At 36.3% G+C, this 10,000-nt stretch overlaps 2 protein-coding genes across 3 annotated transcripts in view; one reads left to right on the top strand and one right to left on the bottom strand.

The window, feature by feature from the left end:
- Positions 1-4,274, top strand: part of LOC113824017 (uncharacterized) — a 226,846-nt gene extending 222,572 nt beyond the window's left edge. Inside the window, exon 4 of the mRNA XM_070142838.1 lies at positions 1-4,274. This exon is cut by the window's left edge and continues 775 nt beyond it. Coding sequence (XP_069998939.1) covers positions 1-212 — 212 coding nt within the window. The 3' untranslated portion in view covers positions 213-4,274.
- A 98-nt stretch (positions 4,275-4,372) lies between these two features.
- Positions 4,373-10,000, bottom strand: part of btv (dynein cytoplasmic heavy chain beethoven) — a 54,816-nt gene continuing 49,188 nt past the window's right edge. For both annotated transcript variants that reach the window (XM_070142836.1, XM_070142837.1), the window contains 10 exons: positions 8,629-8,789; positions 8,132-8,368; positions 7,655-7,892; positions 7,196-7,398; positions 6,920-7,043; positions 6,709-6,806; positions 5,913-6,122; positions 5,611-5,810; positions 5,271-5,472; positions 4,373-4,948 (listed from right to left, as the gene is read on the bottom strand). In XM_070142836.1, coding sequence (XP_069998937.1) covers positions 4,793-4,948; positions 5,271-5,472; positions 5,611-5,810; positions 5,913-6,122; positions 6,709-6,806; positions 6,920-7,043; positions 7,196-7,398; positions 7,655-7,892; positions 8,132-8,368; positions 8,629-8,789 — 1,829 coding nt within the window. In that variant the 3' untranslated portion in view covers positions 4,373-4,792. The remainder of the gene's footprint in view (positions 4,949-5,270; positions 5,473-5,610; positions 5,811-5,912; positions 6,123-6,708; positions 6,807-6,919; positions 7,044-7,195; positions 7,399-7,654; positions 7,893-8,131; positions 8,369-8,628; positions 8,790-10,000) is intronic.

Below are 10,000 nucleotides of genomic sequence, written 5' to 3'. Positions count from 1 at the left end.
CCTCCTCCCCCGTCTCCCTCAGTCCCCTATCTGCTCACAAGCCAACTAGAAGTCCTGCTCAGCCCTGGGTGGTCACCCTCACGCCCTCCTACTCGCAGCCCTTTCCCACGGCGCCCTCGTCCGCCCCCGCGCACCACGTCCGCCACGCCCACAGTGGACGGCGGCGGCGGCCACGGGGGCCGCTCACCCCTCCCACCTCAACTACTGCTTAGTGTATATACTTCTGCTATACCATTCTTCATGTATATAATCGTAAATAATATCTGTAAATACATAGAATACCAACGTATGAAAAAGGTCCATCAGAAGGGGACTTAATTTATTTGATCTTATTTATTGTTCGTTAAAAAAATTCCCCCTGGAATCAAAGGTCCACCAACAATGTATGCGCTTGTCAATCTTAGTCAGTGTGTGAGAACTGGAGGGAAGTGTGAGATACACGTCAAGTGCTGGCTGCCGTCGACGCAGCCAAGAGATGGTGCTACCTAATCCTACCATGTGCCATACACTCGTCCTACTGCAACTTAAGTACTTTATCAGTGGAGAGATCATTTACCATATGTAATGCAACATATCAGTGTCCTAGGTCAGTTATTATGTGACTCCGTGTGAACTAACAAGTTAGTTTGGAAGGAAAGTGTGCCATAATGGAAACCACTCGAGTTAGGACTTGAAACGTGTTGCCATATACAAGCAGTTGTCATTACGTGGCTATAGACTTTCGTGGTGTCCCACGTCTGAATTATGAAGATGATTTTATTTAAATGTCTTCAACATAAAGGACACGTTTGTCTCCGTTCGTAATGGAGACTATTTAGTCAACCAGTTAATAAGAAGTATTGGTCGGCATCGGTGTTGCAGCTCTTTGGGTCTCTACTTGTGTGGTTATTGTGCAGTGGCGGTCCTCTGGGTATGCAGTGAGCCAGCCTTTCCAATGGAATGATTAATGATGTTTAAGATAATGAGAAAAATAGGTTCATCCAAAATTTAAGTAATCAGTGAAGCTCACTATTTCAGCTCCCACGTTATACTTTTCGTAAAGGGGGTACCGCCACTGTGATAGAAAGACCTTAGATGCCGTGTCTTCTTTAAGAGCCAAAATCACTTTATTTGCAAGATGCATGACTTGTCACAGCCATGGTGCTGATGACCAGTCTGTCTGGTCAGAGACTATTTGTACTGTCATTAGCACAGGTAGTCAGGAAAAGAATGAATGCTGGTCTCTAGTACAACTATCTTTCGTCAGTTGTTTGCAACAGCGGATATGTAAGAATTGCAAACTTGAGTGTTCATGTGTACAAGAGTGCAATGAATATCTTGACTCGTCCGCAGCGAGTACGGAGTGTCCCAGCAACTACCACAATGGCTCTAATTGAAGACCTGCTACTCCGACAAGACCAAGCCTCCTTGTATCTTCTGTTGCTCACAGTACAGCACTGCAGAGTAGCCCTCGTGCTACTTTTGTCCAGGGCTGTGTGGTCTGGAGGCTATTTTGCTCACTTGGCATTTGTACCACGCCTGATGAGGCCGCTCAACCCAGGCACAGCGGCTGCTGCTCTTCGGGATGCCATATTTCAGGCGTCGAATATTTGGGGCTTCAATTACTGAGCGTCGCGGGCAGAGCCGGATGCTGGTTGCAGAAGAGAAGCAGACTTGTGGTGCGGTCCGTTGCAGGCAATGTAACGAGCCAGCGCCCCTTAGAACCCCCGAACCACGTCAGCCACCTCTGCCCGCACGCCCCAAACAGCGCCCAGGTGCTGGTGTTGTCACTCACGGGCAGAGAGGGATCCAGTACTCTCTTCTACCCGTATCCACCTAGGCTGACCCTCCTCCAGTCTAGTCACATATGTCTCTTGAGGGTCAGCCTGGCTCACAGAACGTCAGCTGCCTCCCTTGCCTGTCTGCCTCTTTTACCAGCTAATTAGCATAAGACCAAATCATTCTGTTTTATGTAATTCATTCGTGTTCACATTTATTATTTTGCTTTTTTTTTAATCCACATCACCCACTTTATGATGTCCTAAATTTTTTTGTGGACTACTGAATATGTAATTTTTTTTGCATTATTTGTAATCATCTTGCTGAAGTAGCACTTTTAATACACATACTGTACTTTTTCTCTTCTCAAAAGTGTTCACTGCTGTCCCAGCAGGCCTATATTAAGCATCAGTATTTTTCTTGGGGACTAACTGCATTTAGAACTACACAGTGTTGTTCTTTAAATGTTTTTTTTCCAGTTGAACCTATCAGTATTTTAACAGAGGGTCATTTGTAGCCCAAGTCACCCTACTCCATTGCCCTGATGCAGGTCCTATCTGCTCTCCTCAACTTTGCCCTTGCAAAAGTTCTTACCCATCTAAAGGCTGAAAATCCCCTAAATGTATTAAAAAGAGTTCATAGTATGACTGTCTGGGAATTTCTTTACTACTTGAACATTACATTGCATCACTGTTTCATATTCACTTAGACTCACTGCTGTGTCAACACTTCTCAAGTGACTGGTCACCAGAACACTTTTGTTAGTGGTTTAACATACTTTTATTAATTCTTTAACAAACTTACCAATGTCGTAATAAAGCAATGTTTAATATGTCACACATATCTAACCCCATCATTTGCAACACACATTGTGTATGTGAAAGATAATTAATAAGAATCAAAAGTTCACTCTGGTTGAAAATGCACGTCTGTTTCTCTCCTAATGAAGCCACTTTATCAAACACTGTATACATGGAGGTTCTTATGTCACTGTTACTGAAATATCAGAATTCTTTAACACAACTACATCTGCTTATTGCATAAGCACAGTTCCAGCAATGTTTATTTCATTATTCTATTCAGGAAAAACTTACTTGAAGACATTTCACATCATATACAAAAACAATCCCTCCAACATCTAGGAGGACCCTGTGAATTCAATAGTAGAAATCAAAAGAAAGGAGAAACAGAGAAAATTAAACAACATATACAATATACTCATATACACATACTTTTCACCACTCATATGATTCATCCCATTGCATCTAATATTAACAGCATGCACTTTCATCTCCATTCTTTGTAATTTCTCAACCTCTATATTATCACTTAAGCCAAATATTTTTTTTCTTAATATAAGAAGCAAAGTTCTTTAGGCAAGATGGTATTGTACTGGTAACAAGCAGGCAGTCTGGCAAGGGAAGTGTTGAGCCTCTCAAGTTAGTATTATTGTGCACTCAAACAAACAGGTCTAGTTTATTGTCATTCATTAAATCTCAGTAGGAGGAATTTGCTAATATCCAAAGTTTTGAAAGTAGAAAGATCAACAATTGCTTTATTATTTTTTTAAATACATTATAATACCTCTAAAATGAGAATTGATTGATTTTTATATGTACTATCAATGTTTTCATTCATTCTTGCTTAGGTAAAAGTGACTTTCTCATTGACAAATATTAGGACTTGTCTCTTTATGCCCCAGTTAAAAACATTTAAGATAGTTTTAGCTGTATTAAATGTCAACATCCCCATAATAATACAAAAAATTCATTTAATTACCCCACTTTGAAATACCCTCCCAAAGTACATATAGATGGTCTATGTGCTTCTTTGTTTGTAAACTGTCTAAATAAATGTTTTAGTACCATCTGAATCCCCGTGTTATACTATGTATTTATCATTAAAGTTATAATATCTCTGATTGTGAATATCAGCATCAAATTGGGTCTTATATCTGACAGCAGTTTCATTTCCTTCAGCTAGATTTTGGTAATTAACTTGAATTATTTAGAATAAAAAATAGTGAGGCATTAAAAACAAATCAGTTGGCGTTCTTTTTATTTTGACTTGTTTCTCTGCATGTAGATATGTCAATGATATTGGTAAATAAAAGGTATTTTTATCATAATGATTCTCTTTCATTATCCAGCTTTAGCAATTGACCATATGGTCATAAATATTGATTTTAAGAACACAAAATATTTTCAATTCTGTCCATATAATGAATACCATGTAGAGGATATTTTTCCATGCCTTACTAAGAATTCAACAAGAATTCTGTTTGAGTGTGAGTATAAGTAGTAGTATTAACTTTCTTATTTTCTCTATGCCAACTGGAATTCTGAAGATTTGAATATGGTCTCATTGAGTATTTTGAAGGAGTTGAATTTTGCATATGAAGTTTCATATTTGCTAACACTGAACACTTTGTAAATATGTGATTATACTGTGATTATACAGCGTTCTACTATCTTATACTTTACTCTGTACTTTCTCATCTCTTTTGCCTATGTTATTTTCATATTCAGAAGTCTTTAGCTAGTTAAGGTGAAAAAAAAGTGAACTGAAAACTACACAAAATCTTTCTAATAAGGTAATGAAAAAATGCATACAGTGAAACGAATATTTAATTTTAACAATTCAATTGTTTCCAATGATTTGCATGAGGAAATAATAAATACAGTTAAATAAGTTGCATATATATGGGAATCACATATAGAGGGGCTATTTTTGGTATATGCCACATGTGTAATTACTGACTAGACTTCATTATAGACATAAAATAGTGAAGTAATGACTAGACATATCATAAGCATAATATTGAAGTCCACTTTGCACTTAAAGAACACTTGTGCTTAATCTTAAAAGTATACTTTTATTTAAAAGCAATTCATCAAAATACATTTAAATGCGATTTTGCAAAGCAACTAAGAAATAGCACCAACATTTAAACAAACAATATTACTGACTATGCTTTGTGGCTGTTGTTAGATGTTCATATACAATCACTGCTTCCAAATAATTGACACTTTTTCTAAGTGGAAAGGAAAAGAGCTAAACCTGCTTGATGCCATTCATAGTGCGGACTGGGACAAGGTATGGTTACACTTGCCACCACCTGTTCCCTGTTGGATGAGGAGTAGACTGGCACAGAGAGTAGTTCGTCATGATACAATCGGTTCTGCACTTCCTGGGGAATAAAGGTAACCTCTCATCATTTGTTTTCCATTGAGAATAATGTCATGAAATTTGAAATAAGTGAATGCTTAAGAAAAAATATATATGCTGCACTAAATTGCTGCTGATTATTTTCTATCAGTTATAGCTTTGATCTGTGTGGTCCAAGGAGAATTAAGATAACATTAAGACTAAAAGATAACATTTATATAATTAGTATAAAATATTAGTATAAAAGACAGTAAGTTCAACTGACGCTTTAAGTTTCTTTTACATATATGTAATCTGAAATGCATGCTTTAGTATAAACATAAATATTCAAAAGATATACTTACCTTGGGCACCCAAGCCACAGCACAGAGAGGAGCAACAGAGATGCTTGTTGAATCATGAGCATTATGTTGTAGGCGAGATCCATCAAATGTTGCACCTTCCATTTGCAGCCCTGACCATTTCATTGTCAACTTTGCATCAGGTATTCCACCACGAGACCAGGATGTAACAAAAACCAAACTGTCCATTGAGGTGCTGTATTCTCTGTAAGCAAAAAATAACTCAGCAAGCACCTTTACTGGGAATGAAAAACTTAAAAGATTCTCAGCTTTGAATTGGGCTTAACTATCACTCAGAAATATCAAGGGAATAGAAATTATCCACAGTAGGAAGATGCCTTACCTTGCAGTTTGTTGCCTAAGAGCATTCAGGAAAGTGGCTGAGTGAAGAAGATCTGATAGGTCTAGAGGTTCTTTGAGCAGATTTCCTTGATCGCTTTTGGCTACCCATTTCCCAATTCCGTTTGCCCGTCTAACAAGACTGCGCAAGTACTCCAGTGGATCCTCTGGACCTTCCCATAATGACAGCCAGCTGGATGGAGTCTAAAAACAAATTTTCCTATAAATCATTTTATATACCTATGCATGCTGACACTTCATTGGACAAAAATGTAAGAATGCTATCAGATTTCACTTAAACACTACCTCTTGACTGAGGAGGGAATCTGCAAGTTTTTGAACATCACTGGTGAGCAGAAGTGTTCCTCGGATGACTTTTGAGAGCTGTGCCAGTGAGCGATGAACAGTCTGCACGATGGAGATGACTGAATAGTACTCCAGCTGGATAAAGGACTTGACTGGTGACTCTGCTGTGGAACTTGGTGTCGCAACTTTGGCTTGTATTAGGTTACCACCCTAGAAGAAAAAAAGTATCTAAGCAACCGCTCATAATTCTATTTTCATAGGTACTATTCTATGTTTACTTGTTTATATATTTTATTGAAAAAGCATTATGAGAAATTAAGATAACTGCCCTACAAGGCAGGATGGGGAGAAGTGCAGGGTTGAGAAAATCAAAATCAAGTTTAGATCAGTTTCTAACTACTTTGGTATCTAAAAGGATTAATCTAAAGGAATTTAAATATTAGTGTCTGCAATAAAAATCAAGTGATATTAGATACCAACTATTTAACATACACAACTAGCCCATTAACTACTTTTGGGGATAAATAAAGTTAATAAAATACAATAAAAGTTATTATACTCTACAATTTATTTCTTCTCTTTTATATAGCATGTATATTTGAACTACACATTTATTGAGATCAAACTTTCTGAGGTACACAAATAGGGAAAAAGAAGAAGAAAAACTATTAAAAAATCTAGAAATCATCATTGTGTGCACTCCATTTCAACATGTTCATAGACTGAGCTAGATGATCCTTAGTGAAGCCTTTTTTCCCCTTTTACCATAAAATTAAAATACAAATCTTGCATATACCTGGTTTAACTTTTTCCACAAATTTAGCACAGGTGACAGCTGTGTGTGCCACTTCTCACGGTCAAACCTCCCAGCAAGTTCGGGAGATCTCATGAGAACTGTAACAAAAAAATATATTTTAAACTGTGAATAAGAGAAAGCAAATATAAGAAGCAAGTTCTGTACACTTGTAAATCATATGAATCATTGCCCATATAGTGCATGTACAAACCTTTCAGCTGAGAAATGACTTGTGAGCTAACTATGCGCTGCCATGATCTCTCAATGTTCGCTGGGAGGCCAAAATAACTTGGGTCGTCATCATCTGACAGATTTCTAATGAGGCTCGTGTAATCCTTCACATAAGAAAAAGTACCATTAATGTAAAGTAATAAGAACAACCTTTATTCTCTTTATAAAGCCTATGACAATAATATGAATCAATAAAATCAACTACAGATTCCACATTCCACAATAAGTCAATTTTCCATTATTTTTTAAAACTCACCTGATAATTTACAGTTGTGGGTAGGGCGAGACTCTTGACAAGTTGGTCAGCAGATGGCTTTCGGCCTCCTACCACATCATTGTTGAAGAAGATGCGAAGATAAGCATTCAACACTCGAATGTCCCAAATGTTGTCTATGCGGCCACCATAGATTGCATTCTCAAACAGTCCATAGATGAAATTCCACTTGATGTCACCAGTTCCTGTGGGAAAAAAAAATCTATCCATCTATCCATTTATATAAATGCATCAATATCACAGAACAGTGATGCTCCATTTAGTTCATCCAGCTCAATGTAAACAGCAACAATCATATTCAATCATATGACTGCAGTAATTGCAATAAACAGTAATGGTTCAGTATTTTTTCTTCCTTCAATTAATACTTTAAACCTACTACGAATACTTAAAAAGTTCGGCCAGCCCAAAAAGAAAACTAGGCCACAAAACTTTCTATACCTGCTTGTTTATATAGCCTATCAATAATATCAACTCCGGCCTTCAGATCTGCATATGAAAACTCATAGAACTTGGACCATCCTTGGGGTATGTAAGTTCTGCGTTCCTGAACAATGGCATGGAACCAAGCCAGCACAAAGAGCGTCTGTGCACGATTCACATTATTATCACGTGCAATCAGTTCTGGGTTCCATGAGTCATATGTACGCTGGAGGTTCTTCTTTAACCCTGCAGGGGCCTGTAGAAGAAATTAATCCCTAAGTACATCTTGTTTGAAGGAAGTGTCAAAGGTATAGAAGTCATTATGTGCAGGCTTAATCCCTGGATAATACAATTAATAAAATATTACACTAATTTAAATGCTGGCTAATATATAGTAATGCCAGGGCAAATACCCCATCATTTTTAGGCATGAAATATCAAATTAAAAACATGAACCTATGATAAACCTAAAATAGCTTCTGATATGACTCTTACCTCATAGGTAACTTTCAAGCTTGTCTGCAACAGAATAGGAGTGAACTTGAGGTGAGGTTCTGCTGTCAGCCAGAGGCGGAAGTTGTCGTGGGGGTGAAGATTGTTCAGTTCTTTTTCAAGTGTTGGCAGCCAAGCAGTGACCAAGTGCAGGTTCTTCAAACACAGCCAATGCCCAGCTTTTGCACATTCATGGAGAAGTCTGACCGCTATTTCACTCTGCCCTTGACCCATTGCTACCTGTTATGCATGGGAATCACAATTATAAATTGCATGAATTTTGCTAATGCGTTTTTTTTCCAGGCATTCCTCTCTTTACAAAAAGGGACCATTAAACTCAGAAATTATTAATAATCAGAAAAAATCTTGCAACAATTTTAGAATATAACAAAACAAAGACCAGCATAAAAATACTACTAATAAAAAACTATTTATAAATAGAAATTCAGAGCAAATTCCTTTTCTAAACATAAAATCACTATTCTTAGCTGAAAACCTACCTCATGATAGGCATTAGATCCCACTGTACTTTTCACAAGGTCCAAGAGCTCCTGAGATGGATCAGCACCAGCAGATATGATGATAAGTATAGGCTCTGTAGCCACCGTCTCTGACAGGAGACGTCTCAGATTTAGCGCAGGTGGGGACAGCTCCTTCATTCCTGTAAATGAAAGAAAGTTATATTTTTTTTAGGTTATTTATCCAATTAATTATTAATTGTTTGAAAGATATTTCTTTTGTTTACATAACTATTTATTACAAGTGGCTTTAATGATGTTTAGTCATTACTACTAAAATATGTTATTTTGAATTGAATCTTCTAAAAAGAAATTAATTCTACATGTAGTAATTAAAAAGGCTCATTACCTACGGATTGATGGAAAACTGTATTCCATAAAACATTAAAAGTTTAAATTAAATCACTGAAAACAGAATGGTGTTAAAGTACATTACATTGGGAAGTGGAGTGAAACAAGAAACTGCATGCTTGTATCAGTGTCTAGTATACATGTGTTTACATATATAGATAGAAAGATAAATAGACCAAAAAATATGCATATATATATATATATATATATATATATATATATATATATATATATATATATATATATATATATATATATATATGCAGATAGATATTGAGACAGGTAAACACTAAGTTATAGAAAGGGGTGGTCAGATATGACATATATGTAAGATATATGTGTGTATTGTATTATGTTTTAAACATACACACAGCCTTTCTTGTAACATAATTTAGTTTCATAAAAAACTACATCACATATATCAATGTAACTGTGGGCTGCTGTGCATGTTATGCCTAACTGTTTTCTAACAAACTATACACTTGCCTAGGGTACTGCCTATACATTAAAAAAAATCTGAGAAACTGACAACACAAGAAGAAACAAATGATTACACAAAATCACACCTTTACTATTACTTCTACAAGATAACATTTACACATCTTTCAAGTCAAATCAATCCAATTAGAATACCTGATGAGTGTATTTTATTAACAACTTCTCCTTCTGGATAAGACAAACACAATAATATTAGTAAACAGACATATCCTGTAAATCACAAGCAAGAGTTTCTTACGAGAAAAAGAAAATGCCCTTCTATTAACACATGAGAGCAACAACACTAAATAAGTAAAAGGGTCAGGGGAAGATAACTTTATATACTTAAAACTTAATAACACTGCACATTGACCTTTATGTAACTTGCCACATCTCTACAAAAAAATCATCATATCTATAAGTAATATATTCACTTTCTGTTAAATTACTTGTTTATCATATTTCATTTTACTTGGTGATCTTTCTCAAATATCTTGTCAAACTGTAAGTTGTACACCACTATCTA

This window comes from Penaeus vannamei, chromosome 30 (genome assembly GCF_042767895.1).
Source record: "Penaeus vannamei isolate JL-2024 chromosome 30, ASM4276789v1, whole genome shotgun sequence".
NCBI lineage: Eukaryota > Metazoa > Arthropoda > Malacostraca > Decapoda > Penaeidae > Penaeus > Penaeus vannamei.
The sequence above is the reverse complement of the archived record's forward strand: the minus strand, read 5'-3'. Positions and strand labels throughout refer to the sequence as shown.